This window comes from Gymnogyps californianus, chromosome 10 (genome assembly GCF_018139145.2).
Source record: "Gymnogyps californianus isolate 813 chromosome 10, ASM1813914v2, whole genome shotgun sequence".
Taxonomy (NCBI): domain Eukaryota; kingdom Metazoa; phylum Chordata; class Aves; order Accipitriformes; family Cathartidae; genus Gymnogyps; species Gymnogyps californianus.
Window position 1 is genome coordinate 15,472,529 of NC_059480.1, and position 22,558 is coordinate 15,495,086.

At 35.6% G+C, this 22,558-nt stretch overlaps 1 protein-coding gene across 4 annotated transcripts in view; it reads right to left on the minus strand.

Annotated features, from left to right (window-relative positions):
- The window catches only part of OPA1 (OPA1 mitochondrial dynamin like GTPase), a 59,063-nt gene that overhangs the window by 21,603 nt on the left and 14,902 nt on the right, over positions 1–22,558 (minus strand). For all 4 annotated transcript variants that reach the window (XM_050902211.1, XM_050902209.1, XM_050902210.1 and 1 more), the window contains 21 exons: positions 20,079–20,132; positions 17,253–17,357; positions 16,179–16,265; positions 15,149–15,262; positions 14,738–14,818; positions 14,245–14,319; positions 13,850–13,921; positions 13,598–13,697; positions 12,953–13,083; positions 12,343–12,415; positions 12,178–12,250; positions 11,311–11,426; positions 10,651–10,715; positions 9,946–10,022; positions 6,942–7,107; positions 6,257–6,409; positions 5,525–5,633; positions 4,811–4,890; positions 3,488–3,628; positions 1,998–2,114; positions 611–704 (listed from right to left, as the gene is read on the minus strand). In XM_050902211.1, the coding sequence (XP_050758168.1) occupies positions 611–704; positions 1,998–2,114; positions 3,488–3,628; positions 4,811–4,890; positions 5,525–5,633; positions 6,257–6,409; positions 6,942–7,107; positions 9,946–10,022; positions 10,651–10,715; positions 11,311–11,426; positions 12,178–12,250; positions 12,343–12,415; positions 12,953–13,083; positions 13,598–13,697; positions 13,850–13,921; positions 14,245–14,319; positions 14,738–14,818; positions 15,149–15,262; positions 16,179–16,265; positions 17,253–17,357; positions 20,079–20,132 (2,083 nt within the window). The remainder of the gene's footprint in view (positions 1–610; positions 705–1,997; positions 2,115–3,487; positions 3,629–4,810; positions 4,891–5,524; positions 5,634–6,256; positions 6,410–6,941; positions 7,108–9,945; positions 10,023–10,650; positions 10,716–11,310; positions 11,427–12,177; positions 12,251–12,342; positions 12,416–12,952; positions 13,084–13,597; positions 13,698–13,849; positions 13,922–14,244; positions 14,320–14,737; positions 14,819–15,148; positions 15,263–16,178; positions 16,266–17,252; positions 17,358–20,078; positions 20,133–22,558) is intronic.

Here is a 22,558-nt window from a genome sequence, read left to right on the forward strand (position 1 = left end):
ATTTAGGGGCAATTTCTTCTCCATGGAGGGTAACTTGCACCACATGACAAGGTTCAAACCTTTTACTTGCACCATCTTCAAGAAGCAGGTTGAAAACTATTTTACAGATCAAAGATCATTATTAGTAGTTGTACCATGGCACTAGCTGATTGCTACATAAATGATGCTTTATAAGGAAGCTGCTGTTGTATAACCTTGTCTAGATATTACATGGCACATTTGCATGGCTTTGAAAAATCCATTAGAATTGATTTTTTATAGCAAACATTTTTAAATTAAAATCTACAGCCAGATCGACCTGAGAAAAAAAAGAATATAGTCACTATTTATTGAAATTCTTTCTGCTTGGAAAAAGATATTGACGGCGTCATGTAAGCTGAAAATATTTTAAACTGGAGAGTGTCTTAATTATTTGACATTCTATTTACACTAAATCCTTCAATGTAAATAGAATGTCAAATTCTATTTACTCTACATCTTTTAATTACCTAACCAGGACACAAAAATCAGCCAGCCATGCTAAGCATGAAAGGAACACACAGCTAGAGGAACACTAGAAAATTTCTAAACAATCTTTTTTTCAAACACCTCAATGCACTATGAGCCTTACCTTCAGTATTAGTAAGCTGCTGCCTCAGCGTGTTTGCTGTAATTGCCAGCATTCGCTGTATTCGCCAGAAGAGGACAATATCGTTACATTCGAGCTGAAACGAGGGAAGTTGTAGTGTCAGACCTCTCATGTCCAGTGAACTTTCCACACTTACAAGAATCTCTTGACACTTTAGCGGCAACTGTAAACTCATGTATATATATCCTGTTCTTGCACAAAAATCCCACAGAATAACTGCTGTAAGTAACAAGGAAAGACACCAAAAATACTTCTCAAGAACCATGTCAGCCCTATTTAATACACTGCATCACCTCTACATCTACTATTTTGAACAGAAAGAGCCATACCAAGGGATATCACGAAAAAATAATTTGCACAAACTATATGAAGGCTGGTGAGTATAACCTAATGCTCACTGAAACACCACACTTGTTCATAGCAAACACATTGAAAAACAACAGCTGAACTCCATGTTGTGACTCCCTGCCTGACAAATGCTTCTGAAGACAGTGTTGGGCCAAGGGCTACATTTGTTCACAACAGAAGAGACAGTTTCTACACCTGCAAGGATGGCACTAAGTTCACATAAGGACACCTTAAAAAGACAGTAACAGGAACAGGAGGTTAAGTGTCACAGAGAGGCAGCTCTCTACGATCTCATTCTCTCATCTCTTACAGGCAAAGGTATTTCTACAGTAGTAAAGATTTCTGGCTCCATGGGAATCATTGTTTCTCATTAAAAAGAGAAACAAAACCCCACAGAAAGTGAGGAGCTCTACCTTCCCAGTAATTTCTTTTTGTTTTAAAATATAATGGTAAGAAAACTGTATATTCTTTTCTTTGTGTGACTTCGTGCATACTGTCATTTGTTGCAGAAGCTTGGGTTTACAAAACTGGAAAGTCATTTAAAAGATCTGTTTGTAAGCTCCACACTTTTTTTTTTTAATGTTGATCACATGTGGTTCCAAGCATTAACTCTAAACACTTATTTATCATACTTATCCCATAAAACCCCCTTACTTCATGTTTTCTGAATTTTTCGTATCAGTGAGGTAAATAAGTGTCAATGGGAACGTGGGAGAAATGGATACCAACAAGATATCAATAGCTGTACAATACTGCTTTTAACAGTGTATTTTCAGTACACGTTGATAAGTTTAGGTCATGGCTGATACCTAGTGGTCATTTTATATAATTACCACCAGGATGGCATTTTATCAATTACAAGCCTCACGTAAAATGTATCTAAGATCATCAGCTATCTCAAGGTAAAGGATATAACAGAAAGGTTAGGCTTGTTTAAAGTATTTGTAGAATTTTTTTTTTTTTTCAACTGAGATGGCAATATTAAGGCAAAATACCAGTATATAGCTGTTCTTCAATTTACCTCTGAGTCCACAAAATGCCTCTGATAATAATAGAAGCCTCTTCGACACAGATTGCAGTGGTTCAAAGCAGTCTTCAGGAAATATCTTCTATAAATTTGGTGCCATGTGTCTTTAATCTAGGAAAACAGTACTTAAATTTGACTAAATAAATACATACACTCACTGTTGTGCACAGTTTAATGATTGCATTTAATTTTAAAATATAACTTCCAAATTCCACTATCGCTATCACGTAATGTTTAAATATTTCTCAGCAATTTGTCTGCAACTGGGATATGATTAATGTGTTATTTACATTTGGCAAACATTACAGATGATTGTCAATTTAAAAATCTACTCTTCCATGCTTGTAACATAACTGAGTGCTTAAAAACATTGTCTGCAGCCAAAATACATTTAAATTATATACTACAAAACAGGACAAATTGTTCTGCTCTTGGCATGATGTAATCTTCACATTAACACTGAGAATACATTTTTGAGTGGTACCCATTAATTTATCAATTAAATCAGATTAAAGCATAGAGAAATATTTAATGGGTCTTATGTAAACAAATATTTGTAACTTTTCTTGATTAGGCTTATTTATGTTCCAGTTCTTCAAAATTAAATATGTATATAGATATGACTCTTCAAAAAAACCTGTAAAATAAAATTAAGAAAATCTGTTGCTTAGCTAGAAAGGAAACTCAATTTGCACTCCGTCTCCTCATGTAGAGGATGTGGATCACTACTCTGACCTTTACAAAAAGGTATGGTAAGTGCTGTACAGGAAAGGGGCAGCAGGTATTTAAGTAACTCTTCTACCTTGAATAAGTACCTGTATTAATGTTGAAAAGGTAGCCAAAGTTACTGCAGAAAATAAATCACTGTTAAAGAAAATCTACATCTATTACTTATTAATGTTTGAATTCTCATTTATTTAAAATCTTACATTTAATTAGATAAAAGGTCTAATTATGGTTAAGAGCCTCACACTGCAATGAGATAAATAATTTTCCAGGACCTTTTAAATGTAAAATACATTCCCTCAGGGCACTCTAAAAAACCCTGCCTTTTTCCAAGTATTTTTACAAAACTGCCCTCTCTTCAATGTACCTATGAACTTCAAACCGCACATACAACCACACTGAAAGCTTAGGAATGCACAATACGTTTTTATCGTATCGTGCTCACAAAGGCCTTGATTCCACTATATAACATCTGAACAATAATTTTAAACAAGCCTTGTCACAATGCAGGCGAGAAAATCTGCTTAGCAGATTCTGATTTCAGTCTAAACTGACAGATTCCAAAGAGTTGTACTGCATTTGTCTGACAGCCAACAGAAGTGTGTGAATTGCGTGCAACTAGTCATTTCGTAATTCATTTGGAAACATCTGGATGACAAATTTAGTATTTAGATGGAGTCTTTTGTGTGCTATCTAGAAAGAACATTCAAATGTTCACAGGGAGCTTCCATATGTTTTGTTACAATTCTGCATCTTACCAGACATGGGTCCACTGTTATTCCTCTTGCTTCAAGATTCTTTCTGACAGTCGTCACTTCATCATTTGCCAGATAAGCTGCATGTTCTTCATTGCATTTGATTAATTTCTCAAGTTCATTTTTTGTTTCGTTACGAATATTCTAGGGTAAGAATGATTAGTTAGAATTAATTATTATAGACTCAGAGATCATCAGCACCTCCTCAATAAACAGTCTACCTGCTTAATAAGCCAGAACAGAAAATACCTTTGACACTATTAACTATTACATTTAAGAGACTCAAAAGAGTATTTCTGCAGTGACATCTCAAATATAGTACTTTTAAATGGATAATTCCCTGTCAATTTTTCATATTTTTTTCTTTTCATTATGCACAGAAATGCAGAAGAAGAAGAGAAGGGGGATGTGGGGGGGAATCATAGGCGTTAGCCTCCTTTCCCCTCCATGAACATCTGCTAGCGGGGTTCACATTCACATATCACCTGTGACACTGATGAGAACTGTAATTTTTGCCTAATAGCTAGCAAGAACTCTACACGGATTCACACCTTTAAGTTGTTGTTCATTAAATTCAAGTACGATAGGTTGAAGTCACTGCCTTTCTCCCATACCTGGCTGCATACAGTAGACTGTAAAACTCCTTTCTCTGAAACAATTACTTTCTACTGTATTCTTTTAAACTCTACTTACTTCCTTAAAGTATGATTCAGTTTGAGAAATATCTAGAAAAAGTAACATAAAAAGCCCATCATCTCTGGGCATTGAATGGAAGGTGCTACTTAAATTCAAAAGAAATTTCCAATTGCTATGAGCAAATGAGAAGAGAGGTTATGATGAAAACAGTCAATCAGAAGATACAACTGTGACTAGAATGCTAGTGATAATGCTATCACATACTAATTAAATTCAAATGGAGCATGATAGGAAACTGCACACGACTTCTGCTTAAAAAGCATCCTTAGAAAGTATAGAAGAGAATAGCCCAGTTTCCACCCTGTTTTCATCAACTTCTTTCTACTGGAAGAACTTTAATATTCAGGTCAATGGCATAATAGTAAAGATGTAATTCAGCTGCAGAATGGAAAACAGTTTACAAACCACTATGTATCTGCGATATGAAAAAAGTATATGGAATTCTCTGTGGTGTAATATTTAAAACAATGAATAGTAAAAGTAATTGTAAAGTATTTAAAAGTAATTTTTTTTTTTGTGATCATCTAAAGTGTGAAGAGAGTTGGTATTTTTGAAAATTTACTGAGTAATAATCAAAGTTTTCTAAAGGTAGTGAAATACAAATTCTTTATATTTTTTTTTTCCTTTTACCTGTTCTTTGGTGCGGCCTATCCAGTATAACCATCTTTTTTTCCAGTCTGGACCCACCATATCTTCAATAACAGATTCAGCTAAAAAAGGAAGCATGATATTAAGTATCACTCAAAATATAAGTAACCAGCCAAATTTATAGTTCTAAAATTAGGTACAAGATCAAGAATGGACATTTTATGCCTAAGAACTCAAGATGTGCCACACTGAGTCAAGTCAGATGTCTTTTACTTAAAGCAACTGTTGATGTCTTTTACTAAAATTTAAAAATCACTGCCAACCGGTAGAAACTTCAAGGAAGTATATAAAAAACATAACACCCCTCCACTGAGACAGCCCTCCAGGTTCCAAGTCATGTGTTTAAAACATCTTACCTTGTTGCAACTTGCATCAAAATTAATTATGCTTGATAACCATAAATGGACCAACTACTTTCCCTGAATTTATCCTATCCTTCCACATGTGTTTGTACAATTTTTTGACTCTACAGATCTCTATTACTTATCTTTCAGTTGCCTCATCACAAGAGCAAGAGCACTAGCTTTTGAGGCTGTATTTTGCTAAACATTTCTATCAGCATTGGTACCACTTTAAACTGCCACCACTATCTCAGTTGTGCTGATACAAAAGCTTGCAGTGCAGTGAAGTGAACTAGATCCGGAAATTGGCCCAGATTAAAAACCACACAAGAGTGTAATACATCACGTAACTCACTGTCTTTGAGACGACTTTGGAGTGTCTCTTCCATAAAATGAATAGCTGCATCCCACTGCTGTTTATCAGATATTGACCGATCTTCTAAGGCATTGTGCTGGATCACTCGCTGCAATACAGAACATCGTTTTAGCATACGATAAATCATCTACTCAGGATTTAGTAAAAAAAGATTTCTGACATTCACTTTATTTTTTGATGTCTATAAAAACAGCATGTATTGGGCACACAGGATTTATTCAAAAGGCACCTTTTCAAAGCACTGCCAAAAATATTTTCTTGTGCCTTTAATTTGACTCTCTTCTATAGCCTAGCATAAATAATGTAAAAAATACAGTAAACAATATGAAATCCCTCCAGATTACAGAATCTATAAAGATGGTAATGAAATGCTATTATTTTATGTGGCTATACTTAACAGATCAAATGTGCTGACAGTAAACAATTTTCACAAGGCTGTCCTTGGGCAGCCAGTGGATTATGGAGGACTTTTTCCTGAACCAACCAAAACAACTTTATTAGATGTTATTTAGGGCAATAATTAACAAAAGGTAATAATAAAATGAATTGAGAAACACTGAATTAAAACATTATACAGAAAAGGAGACGGACACATCTCCCTATCATTTTATGATTACATTAAAAGAATGCAAAAATACTGAATATGCAACTTTAGTAAAAAGATTTCAACAGCATTTAGTCAACAATGCAAAAAACCCCACTACATTATACCAGGCTATCCTCTGCTCTCTCATTCCATTTATGTCGTTTAATACTTTCTTCTTTGACAGCTTGTTTCAGTTTATCAAAGATATCATCATGCTCTGTTCCTTTTTGTTCTGTCATGAAACGGGAAAATTCTTCTTGCAAAGTCTCCCATGCCACCTAGAAAGTTAGCAAACAACGCCTACTGAAATGGACCATTATACCATACACCAGCTGGTAAAGGAACATTTATGACAATTCTTGCAATTATAAAAATTTGCATACTTTCTGAAAACAATGTACAAGCATAAGAGTAAGTCATTGACTTTTCCTTTGCTGCCTTATCCATTACTAATAAAGTCAACACTAAACTTTGCTTTGCTATGTTGTAGCAAGTGGAATTCTGTTAAACTTGCATAAATCTATTAAATGTGAATATACCTAGCTTGAAGGGTTTGTTTAACCTTTTAAAAGGAAGGGGTTTTTGGTCTTTAATAGGGAAAATTCACCTGAAAAGCAAAATACAATGTTCCTGCTGTATATGCTTCTCAACATCAAGATCTTGCTAGCTTTTTCTGACATGTAAGCTGGTTAGAAAAACTGAAATCAGCCCTTCAAACCATCACCGTACTTCTCTGGAGCTGTGCTTTCATTTCAACAGGCTTTGCACAGATTTTTTTTTTTTTAATTTTTTAAATAACTCAATTCTCACCTCTACTGCTTTATTAGGCAGTTGCTTGTCAGTCCACTGCTTCAGTTTGATGTCCACAGTGGTGTTAAATGTCCCTGAGTTCGTAGTCTGTGCTGCCGGAAGGTATATATTCTCAATCACATGAGTAGATACCCTTTCCCACAAAGTTTTCTGAAGAATCTCCTCCCTAAAATGGAAGTTGTAACACATATGATGGCTTCCAATACAAAAGCATCTAACAAGTATGCATTCAATTTGTTAGAAACACTGAGAAAACAAGACTACAGAACACAGGAAATAGTCCTTAACATCAGGACACAACTTCAACCAAAATCTGCTTGGAACTAAGGACACAAACGCACGACGTTTTCAGCAGCAAAGACAGCTTCAGAAGTTGGCCTCTACGACTCTTCTGGCTGCCACTGCACTGCACAACAGTTCCTTGCAGCCTTTAATTATACCAGTATAACCATGCAGAGCTGTGTGTGCATATGCATGGCAGGTGGGGGAACGACAAGGGGGGAGACTGTAAAGCATTCTTTGACTAAAAAGTCCACACTCCCAAAAAAGCATGTGGGTTTTGTTTCTGTAGTATTCCGATTTGTTTGTTGGAACATGCCGTAGTTTTCCATCTGGGATTTTCACTGATTGTTCCCAGATTTGATAAACAATGAAGCAAGTTGAGAAGTCCAACCTTTTACCAAAATGTATACTGACATTCATTTACAAACGTGCTTCACGTCACTATAAAACTAAGCACCACTTTCCTATTTATGATGCATTTCAAGAAGTAACAATAGAAACAACCTAACTTTAACCTTTTTAACTTACAATAAACTTACACAGGAAACTTTGGCTCAGCTGAGTTGTCTCACTGCAGCTGCAGTGTCACATGCAGCTAGTACCCACAGAGACAGTCATGCTCCTTCTGCTCCTGTCGCAGTCTCCAGTACAGGTTGTGGGTTTCTTGCAGGTTAATTTTATGCTAGCTCAGCACGCTAAATCAGCTTACCAATAGGTCACTTGAATGCCAGATTTGGTAGAATGATGAGAGCTAAGAGCCGAAGAATAAAAACTGCCTTTTTTTGGTGGTACAAGACTATCAGATTCACTCAAGCCCTCTTCTTCCAAATAGGCTGAAGGTCAGGACACAAGCCTCATCGCTGATAATGCCCCTACTCTAACTGGGCTGTCTGTGGACAGACTGAAGAACTTCTCAAATATCACTCCTCCCCCCGTTTCAACAACTGTATAATTGAAAATTTCTCTTTTGTGTTTAAAGCATCCTTACTTTGAGATTTAAAAAACTTTGAAGCTGTCCTTCTGACATACTAGTATAAATGGGGATCAAAGCCACTAGTTTTTCTACTGTTGGAACAGATCTTTGGCATATTTAGGGTAGTAAAAGTACTTATACAAAATTAAAAGGAACTCAAGCATTTAAATGTTGAAAGAATTCACTATAAATAAAAATTAATATTGACACCAGTAAAAAAATGTTTTCATTAAAAAGCTTTGTTCAAAATAGGATGATTTGGATAGTGTTCAAACAAAGATCAATTATTGATCATTCTTGATCACCATTAAAAGAATTGGGGACGTGGCAAATTAATTTCACTTACAGGGTGTGCTGGAAACCGTCTGTTATGGATTTTACCACTTACAAATGCACGGTAGGAGAAGGGCAGTCCTCCGATTAAGAACAAATGCAATCTCATTCCTTCTTTACTGACATGTCAATAAAAATACACTTTTGCTTTGCTTCATCCAATCAAACTTAATTGGAAGGAATGGAAATTTTAACAGGATAGAACCATTTGCATTCATCAAATGCACTGCTGTTTTTAGGCTGCATATAATGGCTAACAGAAGCATTTTTTCATGACTTAGGTTTCCAGTTCTACTTTATAGCTCATTAAGTGTTATAAAACTAGAATCACCACTACATTTTAACTTTCAAAAGAAATGCACAGAAACATTCATGTTACACACCCACCCGATCCACAACATAAGATGAAGCAGACTAGACATGGGCCAGGGTACTTCAGCATTACACAGCGAACAGCAGCAAACACCAAAATGGCAAACCTGCATTACATTTGGACTAGAACAAAACTTCAGACTAATACACTGCCTACAACACTTTCTCTGAACACATCCACATGCCCAGAATTATTCTAATGTCATTAAGAGTCAGACATTTTATCTTGGTCTTTAATCTATGACCAAGTAACAGCTGAATTCAGGTTGCTGAAGGCAAAGGCATTAATCTTTTTTTTTTTTTTTTTTTTTTTGTGGTTCTCAGTTGTGGTACAGGCTGTCAAAGTAATCCTTTACATTGGCTATTCTCCTCTCAGTCTGCATCTACAGTGGCTTTACTATGCAGTGATGCTACACTGTTAAAATACTTAGGCTAAGCTCGCTCTCTCTCTCAGACCTATGCCCGCCTTACAAAGAAGTAGTGCAGCATAGTATGGTGCTACTTGGTTGAGGCTACCAAGGACATCCAAATGTGGGATGAAATTCTCAAACATCCAGATCAGCTCTTTTTACAGCCAGGAATTACATAATCTCTCAACTTCCGAATCTCTGATTCACAGACATACAAAACTTCTTTTTTCCAAGGTCACATATATTATTTTTGATATGCACAATGATAAGCCCCAAACATCAAGTTAAGAGGAATTACTGATTTGTACTTCAAATGAACATCTGAAAACATCTTTATTATGACTGTTCCTTTTAATTGTTGAGGAATATCTATTGTTCATTATACTGTATAAAAACAGAACAACACACAAACTGACATCATGCAATTTTTGTTGAGGGATTATACAAGTATTTGCTGATTCAGAATAATAAACAAACATAGACTACTTCCACAGGGACAAAGGACATAATAATAGTCCTAGGAAAAACAGTTCCTTATTTATATTTGAGAATTTTGTTACTAAACTTCTTTATATTCTAAAGGCAAACTTCTGCTAGTTAATAAAAAAAAGGAAACAAGAAAAAATTACCATACCAGTGCTTTGGTGTGACCTGAGTCAAACTTATGACTTCATCAAGAATCTCATTCTTTGCTTTTTCAAACAGTTCATTCTATGCAAAAGGAAAAATATGAAATAATAAGATTTCAAGTATAGTTTGAGCATGTTTCCATACAAAAAGTAAAAAACCCAAACCTTTTTCTTACGGCCTTTAAGCCTAAAACAATACCTTCTGGTCATGTTCTGGACAATGTATGTGCTTGCCATAAGCTACCCTGGTTTACCATACATCTTCCCACCCATCTCTTGCATGCCTCTGGCCAGGCATGGCATTTAAATATTCAGGATCTCTATAAAAGAATTAGAGAATGGGATCATAATTGTTTTCTTACTCTGTCTGAAAGACCAGGAAATGTAACTTCTCTTTGCCAGCTCTGTCATGATCACAAAGAAACACTGACATATTCCTGTGGGCAAGTTAGGTCAGTTAACTGTATACTAGAAGAGCGAAGGACTTGTTAAGCGTTGAAGTATCACAATTTTGAAGCACACTATTTCATAAAACAGACAGCTCAGTATTTCCTTCCCCTAGAATAATTTACACTGTTCTCATGTTTTAAAGTGTCAGTACTTCATGTTAACTTTAAGAAACCTTTACAAATGAGATTAAGTGGCACAAATTTTAATCCATAATCTTCAACACTTTGTAGCACACAAATTAAAGCAGTTGTGTAATTTACCCTGTCAAGCTCTCGCAACCGGGGGTAATTGTTCTTCCATTCAGTCTCAAGATTGAAACGTGTGGCTGCAAAAATCAGAAAGAACGCTTTAATTTTTTTAATTTTCTATATGCACTTCATGACTATGTTAAAAGTTTAGCAGCTCCTAAAATTGCCACAAATCTTGCTTATGACAAACCAAGAACTTTAAGTGCCTCTGCAAATGAGCAAAGTTTTTTGCTGTCTAAGCTCAGATACTTCTGTCTGCAAATTGCAGGATTCATGCATTGAAAAAATGTAGTGGAAAGACAGCCATTCAACTTCCAGCTCTGTACAAGTCAGTCCTGCCCTGGTATCTTTATATAGGAAGCCATTTTAAACAACATCTGAAGCCAGTGGAAGAACTGTGTTTTGCCCACAAAAAAACCCTGAATTTTTTTCTTCATACTTATTTACTCCTTTAGCTTTTAGAGCAAGTGGGTCCTTCATACTATGATTTTTTTTTTTAATGTGTTTTTGTAAAGATTAACTGGGGCAATTACCAATTCATGAGAAATGGTGATCATATAAAACACGTAAAACACAATTACCCACGCATGCTGGCAACACAGTATTATATGTATGTGGAAGAACTAACTTTAACAAGTTGCTATTTCACTTGGTTTTTGAAAAGATGTTTACCTTTAAAAGCATCTGCTTGCTGCTCCACAGACTCTCTCACCATTTTCCAAAAGCAATCTGACACAGCAAGACTTAAGTTCTTTGTTGTTACCTGGTGCGCCTTCAGCATACATGTCCTGTAAAGACAGACAGCTAGAGGAAATTCTTCTATGCATACCCATGCCTTCTGGTCCCCATTTTCTCCTCACAAGAATAAAGCTCTGCTTTTTATAGCAGAGAATAACATGTCAACATGCACCCAACCCCAGTTCCAGTCTCCTCCAAAATATTCAATGCAGATAATCACCAAAGCAAGGGCTGGGGGGAAACCCACCAACCCCCCCCCCCCAATAAATTTTTATTCTAGAGGTTGCAGTGCAGGTATTGCAGTCCCAAAGACCATGCAGCTTACTTGCCCGAGAAATACAAGCCTGTGAAATCAAAACTCTGCTCAATGAACTTCCAGAACACACAAGCTAACCCTTTGAATACACCATTGTTGTCACACCAAGACAACTGATATTTAGAGGCACTACAACTCATATTTGGGCTGGATTCACTTCTCCCAGCTGTATCAAGTGCCTAGACATAGGCTGGGAACTTAGTTCTTCTAGAGCCAATGGAGAGACACAAACCTCTGAAGAGAGGCTCAGAACTGCAGTGGAACCAACTGCTGCTTGAAGATGCCTGTCTCTCTCCATTGACTTACAGCAAGCATTAGGAAACCAGGCTAACTTGGTCACCTCAACAAGATACTTAATTTAAGCAGATTAAATCTCAAATAGTGTTTCCACACTGCAATCCCTTTTTTAAGTTCAACAAGAAAAACTGATGCTAGCATTTACCAACACAGGCTCATTTTAGTAAAAGGAATGAATAGCAACATACTTTAACAGCTTTGAATTTTGAAAAAATTCCTCTTCATATTCTTTAATAGATTCAATGCTTTCACTGCTGTTTCCTGGAGAAAGAAAAAGAGTGCTGCAACAGTTCCATTTAGACAGTCTTCTCTGCTATCAAGGAGAAAATAAGCAGAGCCAGAGCTCTCTCTACCTTTTCCAGTAACAACTGCAAAATAACCCAAAGCTTTCATTGGGAAGAGTTTGCCTTCAATTATTTGCTGGATCTATGAAAATAAAGGATTAAAAAAAAAAAAAGTGGTTAACTTTGCACAGAGACATTCTTTCCTTCAGTGCAGTTTTAAAGCTAGATCTAGTTGTATCTATGCATAGACTACTGTAAGAAGCAGTTTGTCATGGGACTATGAGTTCTACTGGTATTTAAAAGGAAAAAAAAAAAAAGATAAAGGCATAAAACAAATTAGGCATAACATAGCAAAACACAAAATAAAGTGAAAAAGCCTATCCCAGAATACCCTAAAGCCTTCTCAGGAAATGGAACTTGCTCAGGTCACCTGCATAAAAGCAGCCAGTATTACAGCAAGCTGTAGCCAAGCTGTGACTGAAGTCATGTAGCTGATCACTAAAAGCAAAGCCTGAGAGAGATTAAAACAACAGCCACCCCAAAAAATCATATGGAATACAGAAATAAGCACTCAAAACCATCTAGAACAGGTAGGTCCAATATTTCTGACAGCACCTCAAGTATTTTTTCTATGTGTGAGTTTAGCCATCACAATATGAGAAAAATAGGTTCGACTCACCCTGCTTGGGCTAGCCACGTTTTTCTCAGCAAGATCAACTTTAGTCAACACAAAAATTGTCCTTTTTCCTTGGGGATCCATTTGGCTGACTAAGTCGGTGACAATACTGCGTTCTGCATCCACTGATCCATCTAAAATAAACAAAACCAAAGTTATACTTTAGGGACTATGTAACCTAACATGCAGTACTGAAGATATAGTAGCCACCAAATAAGTTTTATGTTACAACTTAAAAAACAGTAAAATTACACTTACATTCACACAGTGAAAATTTGCATTAAAAAAATTAGTTTGTTGTAGTTGTTTAAGTTTTGAACAAGTACCAGCTTGCTCAAAATATTAAACTCTATTATTGTTTGTTGCCTCCAAAAACACTTTTGAAGAAATCTTGAATTTTATCACCACCATTTTTTTTAATGACAAAAAGCTCTTATCAAAAAGTTGCTTTTTGCCACTGATACCAAAGGTGCCTTAATTTATAAATAGGCATTCCACAGCATGCTGTTTTGTACACTATACAAATTACCACAAATGGAAAAAAAAAAACCCAAACAAACAACAGGAGAGTCCCCAGAGTAACATAAGAATCACAATTAAAAAATAAAAAAATCCTGCCAGTCGGATAACCATCTAGACTCTTATTACCTTGAATACAAAGGATGATGGCATTAGGATTCTGCATGTAGGCCTTGCTGATGCTAAAGATAGTTTCCTTCGTATCTGGAGCCATACCTGATGTCACAGTCTTTAATATATATATATGGAGGTATATATTTAAAGAAAAAAAGAAAACAGAAAGATGTAAAAAAGAAAAACAACAGCTAATGTTCTCACCAATAACACTACCTCACTTACATGTCTTAAAGATTTTTTTTTTTTAAATTATTGCATACTTACACTAATGACTCCGGGTAAATCAACCAATACCATTCTCTGCAAACCAGGACCTTTCACACTTAAGGAGATGGTCTGTGAAGTAAAATTAAAATTAAAGGTTTATACACACATCTACTTTGTATGTAATTACATACACAAACACACATATATAAAATCATATAAGCACATATTTACACACACTTTAAACCAGCAACAACCTGTAATTTTAAACAGGAAGTCCAATTTTATATGCATGTAATTGTGATATAAAACTGATTTTAACAGTCCAAATACACTTTGTATAGTGCAAAATATTAAGTATACACAAACTGGATTCACCAGTCTCCTATTTGAAGAATATTTATGAAAGATACACATGTACAGCTATTTGCCACTAAATATTTGACAAGTCTTACCTCAGTGCTAACAGTGCACCCTTCCTTCACACTATTTCTCATTCTGATTTCTATTTCATTTCTCAAAGCTGCAAGCTGTTTTGAGAAAAAGTAAAATATCAAATACAAAACTCCTTATAATCGTGACAGAAGAAAAATCACCAACATAAGTAAAAACATTTACTTAGGAATTAAGATCTCTGTTTATAAATACTATCTCAAACGCATGTTGAATAACTAAGTCTGGTAAATAGGGCGCGACATAATGACAGATTACCTGCACACCCCAGCATACTCCAAAAAATGCCGTGGCACAAGAGCTCCTCCTACATTTTAACTACTTCAGTGCCAGCCAAAAACCACATGAAGAAGATAATTTAATAACTAATATAATGCCTTGCCCCACTAAACATACTTCACTTTAATTAAACAGGGGCTAACAGCTCAAAGACACAAAATTTTTCAGAGAATTAATAAAAGTCACATTAACTTCCAGTCACTTCTTTACACTTACATCCTCTTCCTTCGTCAGATCAAACTCCCGAGAGCTGTCTTTGAATAAAGCCACATGGTGCGGACCTTCACTAAGAGTTACCTAAATGGTAAAAGCCTTGTATGAGAAAGTATGGTAAATCTAACACAGAGAAACATGAGAAGTACATAGCATATGTACACTTCCCACTGCAGACATGCAACTATATGCAATGCTTGTTTAGCACAGGACTACTTATAGTAGGAACTACTACTACTCTGATAGTATATATGAATCATATACAGGCCTGCAGAAGTTTTGTCATTGACTGCAAAAACTCACTTGCTTAGACACCATTTTATAACCAAATGTTCACGTATACTTCAATTAATGGCATAATCAGAGGGAGAACAACACGGCAAATGCCGATTCAGAGATTATCATGTTTCTTACCTTAACAGGGGAACGTGTCATCATCTCCCCAGACCCTCGAGGGAATATGCGGGCTTGGGCGATCATTTCTAACACACTGGTTTTTCCTGCACTTTGATCTCCAACCACCACCACCTTAAGTGAAAGTTTAAACAGCCATTGGCTTTCAGCAGGACATTTTGGAAGCTTAGACAAAAGCTGACTAAAAAGATGTTAATCTGTATCAACACTGGCTGTATTATGTTTGACAATAAATGCATTGGTTTAAATATGGAATCCTTGAAGAAATACTAACTTTTAGTCATGCAAAAAAAATTGACTTGTGCTTAAGACAGCACAGTCCACAAAGCACCCTACAGGCCTAACCTGCCAGGCCACCTAACGAAGAGAGGAAGGGCTTGCTGTTCTCTTGGCAGGCAGTTCTCTCCTTGTACAAAGGCCTTTCAGCAGGTGAAACACTGAAGACTACTCATCTGGTAGATGCTGCTGGTAGATTCAGACGGCTGAATTCTGATGTAGTTGCTGTCATTCCCCCATCTTACTGGCTTCCTACAGAAGCCACCAGTGCTACAGGTGGTTGTGCAAGCAGCAGGCATTCCTGGCTCTCCCCTATACCAGCAGTCAGGCTAGCCAAATCCTTTCTCACGCTCCCCCCTCCAACAGCAGCACTACTGTGGGGAGTTAGCTGGGGCACCTTGCCTTCTCAGCTCCACTGGTACACACCGGGAAACAACAGTCATTTTACAATGCTGAGAAGGCTGGGGTGCCCTGACTGAAACCATTTAAAATGAAAGGCTGAGCACAGCAGCAATATCTGTATCTAGATAGCATTTTACCTATAAGCCAAGACAGATTTAACATAGTTACATTGGTTATTCTCAAAATTCTCTTGTTGCATTTAAAATGGAGAACATGCCTTAAGCAAAAACCCTGGAGTTACAAGAAAATAGTTTAGCACTAGCTCTGGATTATCCTGGAATATAATTAAATGTTCTATTCAATTATAAGACTGGTGTTTCAGTAAAAAACCTTGAATTTTTAATCTACTTACTCGAGGCAGGTGATCTTGAGTGTTATAACTGGCATCATAATCAGACAGGATGTCGAGTACTTCAGAATACATATCAATCAAGGATTTCTACAAAAAAAAAATACAGAGAGAAAACACAGCCAATTAACAGAACAAAGACTGGGTTTCAGACTACTTCATCTGTATATTCTGCTAACTCATCTGTAAAAATGTGTTTATTCTGTCCTGATGATTTGAAACTTAAACTGTCTATACTGCAGCACAGATCTCTGTTTTATGAAGTACAATACCAAGTAAAGTCATCCCTTGCCTTCTGTAGATGAAAATGCTACAGCTGCAGATGCATCTTGCTGAAGGAGCAAAATGAGAGCTCTTACGTACAGCATAAGAGAACAACAGCACTCAGACTTCACAGTTTCCAAGTTAAGAAGCTGAATTGAGTTTCTTCCATTAAATATCTAGACTTATATTTTCAGCTTGATGAACAGTAACCATTAACAAGGGTATAGAGCTATCAACCTCATTCTGTACAAATAAGAACTCCTTATCTTCCAGTTCCCAGACAAAAGAGGAAGATCCATATTGGTCAGCAAGTGACGCAGAGAGAGGCAGAAAACGTCCGTTTTTAGAATGCTGAGGATGTTGGCAGACAAAAGCAAAAGCATACTCAGTTCAATCTCCCTGGATTTATACATGGCTGTTAAAAGATGTTTCCTGACCCCGTAACTATATTCCTACAGTAAGACCCATGACAAAGCACAAAGGTATCAGACTGTGTGTCTCAGAAGAGTTGGAAGCATATTTATTAGCAAATACAGTGAAGCTACATCAAAAAACCCAGTCCATATTTCCCACTTACTTAAGTTATTTAGTTAGACCTGGTAACCCCTTTGTGCTCTTCAACCGAAGCATTTCCAAAAGTTATATAGTTTAGAAAAAAAAAGTATAAAAGCCTTAACACATCAAAAAATTAGCACAGATATCTTATAACAAATGTTAAAAGTTCATATACGAATTAACAAATACAATTTAGAATAGTATCATGGAAAATATGGCATAATTATATTTCTATACTGATTTATAACACTTAAGTACCTTTAACTTCCTCTGATGAATTCCCTTGTCATCTCTTTGCAGTACCAATTTTCTTAACTCTTTGTTCTCCTTCTCTAATCGCTCAAGCATTCTTTGGTATTTGAGCTACAAAACAGTGGTACAAATACACTCTTGTAATTATGGAAATAGTACACTCACATGAGCAAAGTTTTACCTATGAAAAATATATTATCCTTCAGGCAAGTCTTTCAAAAGTATAGAAACCTTTGTGATCACTACAGTTTATTAAAAATACAAGGCCATCAAGAGAAGACTGTTAGAATTTTTTTCAGCAACAAAACACCTTTGCTTCAAAAGTTCTCATAAGACCACAATGTTCAAACTTGGGGATACATAAATCAATCTTTAAGCATCTTAAACAAGCATCATTTTCAAAAGAGCTACACATATGCAGTCAGACAGAAATTAGTGTCAGTGGGAACTGGCTGTTCAATCAAAAAGATCACAGGGCTTAAACGTGAGTTTGAAAGCCTAGTTTAGACCCTTTCTTCCGTACACCACCTCAGTTCAAGAAACAACTGTACCAGCTCAGTCCTGTTTAGAAGGAGATTATGGTAGTCCTCTGAAGAAGAGACATGAATATAGTTTTAATACTTACTCTGAAAACTGTTTTCTATGATGTGGAAATTTATTTGGCCTTTTAAGAACAAATCACATTATAAGCTGTTATAAAAAAAAGGTAAGTAATAAATGTTTTCAAAACTAGCAAATATATACAGAGATTACAAAACCCTGTATCAAAACAATGTGGCTGAGCCAAACAGCCAATCAATTTAGAAGCCTACACATACAACAAAAGATTAACTGTACATTAACTTAAGAAAAGTAAGCAAGCAAACCGAAGTAATGACTAATATGACTAATATGCATCAACCCTGAAAATAGTCTAGGTTAAAAATAGCTAGTTCTGCTTTGCTAATTAAGGAGATTAAAACTTTGTTGCAATGAGATTTGGTGAAGTTCAAGTCAGTTAATGAGACAGGAAGGAGCCCCACCTTATACCATATTTGCACTGAAAAGGGCCATTAAGGTTTATGAAACCCTTACAAGTTTGTTGTAAGGCAACACACCTAGAAGGAAAGAGTGTTGCTGTCTAAACAAGAACTGTAAATCATATAGCTGAGGAATCATGGTTCCTGCTCTGGAAGGACTGCCTAAGGGATGAAATATTTCTTTGTAAACCAGATCTGCAGCTGCACACTGTATTGCCCAATATTATGAAAGCTACCCCTCAGAAGGGCTGGAAATGTTCCTTGGTTGAGCTGAGACAGGGAATTCTTAAATTAGCTACTGAATGCAAGACCAAATTTCAGAGAACATGAAAATGATTTTATTTTTGCGACTTCATTCTTAAATAATGTATGGTCATATACACTTGCATCCTTGATAGAAGATACTAGATTTATTACTATTTTAACCTTGTCAGGTTTTAAGTTTTATGTAAGGGGAACAAAGTAACATGTATGTATTCACTATATACATAAATTCATATTAAAAAATGGGCTTTCCAAATGTCTATTATTGAACTCCTAGGTCCTCTGAAGTTAGGCTGTGCACTTTTTAAAAGACCAGTTTGAAAAGCAGTGATCCTAAAGCTGATCTCTGCAGATCTTTTCCTTTTCTGCCAGCTAATGAAGCAGGCTTCTCTTTAACAGAAGTAACAAGAGGAAATACTGAAAACAGGATTTCACTTGCAAAAGCACATCTTTCAGACTATATTAAACTACAACAATTGTACTAGATGGAAGACATTCAGAAATTGAAAGTGGCTTGGGTTTTGTGAAGCAATGTTTTTTAGAAACGTGTATTAAAAAATCCTACCAATAGCTGTCACTATTGTTCAAATTTTCACTTTTTAATTTTTTTTTTTAAAGGACATCACTCTGAACAGCACTATCCTCTTCAGCTTCTTGAAGGGATTAAATGTTCTCTTAAATCCCGAAGAGAGGGCTGAGAAAAAGCTTTTAATCTGCCCATAGCAATTTTCATACCAAATAGTCCAATCACAGAAACACCTTTAATTGAAGGAACTGCTTACTGCTTCACAAAACAGATTCTGATTAACACTGCATGGCTTATATACAACTCTAGCATTGCAACTGCAATTATTTTTTTTGATGGAAGAAAACAAAAAAGATACTTTGGTTCTCCTGAATGCCACTGTACTATAATCTGAAAATCTCACCCCACATATCCCATAAGATGTCTATTTTTCCTCTTGGACCTCTGATGTTTGGTCAGCAAATGCATTTAAAAGCTTCTTTACTTTACCAGAAATGACATTTCCTAGATGAAGGGATTAAAATGTAACTCCTTAATAAGTAAACTCATTTCCTTTCTGCAACAAATGTGCCATTTAAACATACAAGATATCACAGATATATTTAGTAGCACTGAGGTTATAAAATACAACTGTAGAATGCTAGGAGTAAAGTTAGCATGCATAACAATTTAAAAACTGGAATATCACCATTGTATTTATGTAACGCTCTTGGGCTAACTTTACTTTTCAGGAATATACAGCATTGAAGGCAAGGAAGGTATTTTGGGAAAGTATGATTACACATTTGCCCTATTCTTACACTCCCCTCTTGCATTCTGTCAGCCACTATCAGAGAAAGAACAAACTAGACTGACCTTTGGTCTGTGCCAATGCAGTCAACTCTGTATTGATAAACTCAAAGACTGAAAAAAGCACTGCATTTTTACCAAATATCTTACATTTCAGGTGTGCTTTTGTCTAGTAAATCCAAGTCTGCTGCACATAAATCTGTACTTTAGACATCAGTAACTCAGAAAAGTTACCTGAGTGCGTAACAGTTCTTCTTGAAGTTGATCAATCTTCTCTTTGTCAGAAACCTACAAAGAAAAATAATCGTGGCTTCTAACACATTGTTTAGGTTATCCACTGCAAGTAACCAAATCATAAACTGAAAGCTTCATTCCACATAAGAAAATTGACTTTACATGCATTTTAAAGCAAGTAAAATTCAATTAGCACTTGAGATATAACACTGATGGGAAGTTCCATCTGCAACAGGAGGTTCACATCAAAAAAAAGTCTGAATTCTAGTACATGCAAATGCAAAAATTAACCCTTCAAGACTCAATACTAGGAAAGTGGGTTTAGGGAAAAGCAAACTCTATATGGTGCTCAGAGCTTTCTGGCCACTGCCCGAAATGTAATTTTAGTGGTCAAACTCTCAAGATCTCGTATGTTCATTTCCTGAATTAGCATGGTCTTAATGGGATACAATCACTAAAACACCTGCTTGCTACAGAAACTACTTTCAGGTGAGTATTCACTATTTCTGAATCTTCAAGGGGATTCTTATTTCATATTTGTTTTTCAGAATTATAACCCTAAACATGCACGCACAACTTCATAAATTGTAGTTAGTCAGGACAGTCTCAAAGGGTTATTTAAAAATTATTTAAATATCATTAAAAACTGGAAAAATTAGGATATTATAATATAAAACATTTTGAAGTTCAAGGCATAAATGTAATAAGATCAGGCAATTAGAGCCATTCTTAGTCAAATATTCTTAAAATGGGTTCATCAAGATGTAATAAACAGTTGTTGAAAACAATCCCTTTTTAATAACACAAAGACAAAAGCATAAATGTTGCAATACAAATTCATATGATGTAAACATTTACAAACAACATAAAATCTAATGGTTGACTGATGAAATATTAAATTTAGAAAAAACTATAATCTAAACAATTACTGAAAGAATGATATAGTTAAAAGCTTCAATATTTAAATAAAGTTCATGTAATAAAGCTCACGTGACATTTACAACTCAAGCTAGCTTCATATCAGAAAGAGCATATTATCTAACATGCAGCAGACAGCTGTCCTTTAGACACAAATCAATTTAGTTACTATAATTTCACACCAGTTGTTACAGATTAAACAAGAAAAAAAACCACACAGTTATTTATGGTGTTTGATATTATTTAGCTATTAAACCTGTCATACACAGGATTGTGCCTGCGCTTTATAGAAGGCAATCCAAGCTGACATTTCCATCTATATCCAATTATTTTCTTATTCATAAACAGCAAAGAGGAAGTGCTGTAAATTGACTTCCTTTTCATTTCTGTTTAGTTCAGTGATAGCAAGAGTGCACCAGACACAGGGTTAGTTTAGCACACAGACAACTTGATGTGTGCAGCCACAAGGTGGTATATGTAAATAAACATTTACATATACACACACTTTAAACACCTCAGAGACATAAGGGGAAAATAAAAATAGAAGGGCAAAGAGAATGCTGTGGAGAGTCAGAAGCAGCAAGAAAATAAAGGAAAGAAAACAAAGTGTTGCCATGTGCTACAGATTTTCAAAGCAATTAACATTTTCCCGCTCTCTGCTCTTAAGCAAGCTGTTCCTGAAAGTACTTCTGGGGCCTTGATGCATCTTTGAAGTACATACTTATAGACAGATTACCTCTAACCACATAAGCACTGTCTTTTATGTACAGTATACTTATGTTAAACACAGTAAGTAAAAATATTGCACACAGCTACATGTTGCAAGATCTGAAGCAAAGAATTATCTAGTACTAGATGATTAATTCTAACAAGGACACTTACGTAAGTTATGTTAAAAACAACAAACAGCTCTAGAATGATGTATATGCTTCAGCATTTGGTTCAGGTCTGCTTTGAATGTTAGTACATACAGTATTTTGAACATGTAGTTCATAATATTGCTAAAAATTTTTAAGTTGCCAATAAAAGCTAAAACTACCATAACAATCTGAAGTACTAACAGTCACATGACTTATCTATGATTTCTACTCACAAAAAATAAAATAATCAACTATTAAAATATCTGTATGTAGGCACATCAATATTTGTTTAATCCAGTTCAGCATGGTTTGTACATCAAGATTCCTCCTTCTTTCCCCATTGCAGCCATAAAGAGTTATGAGAAAAGAAAACTGTAGGGCCATTTTTAATCAAGGGTTCCTGCACACAAAGATGCAGATACCCGTTTACTAAGATTACCAGAAGCTCCTTATAGAGTTACTCACTTTGCACAGCAGCTGCTTTCCAACAACCTTTGTCACACACTGTATAAAATAAGTATGTGCCTCTGAAAATTCAGTACCTTTGAAACCGCAGTTACTGGTTTTGTATATTCTCTAATCAGACTATAAATAATTCTAAATTGATCATCTACAGAAGAACTACAATGATTTCCAGTAATATAAATGAAAATATCAAGGCCCGGACAAAATGCATGTAAGAAGCAGCCATGCACAGTGCAG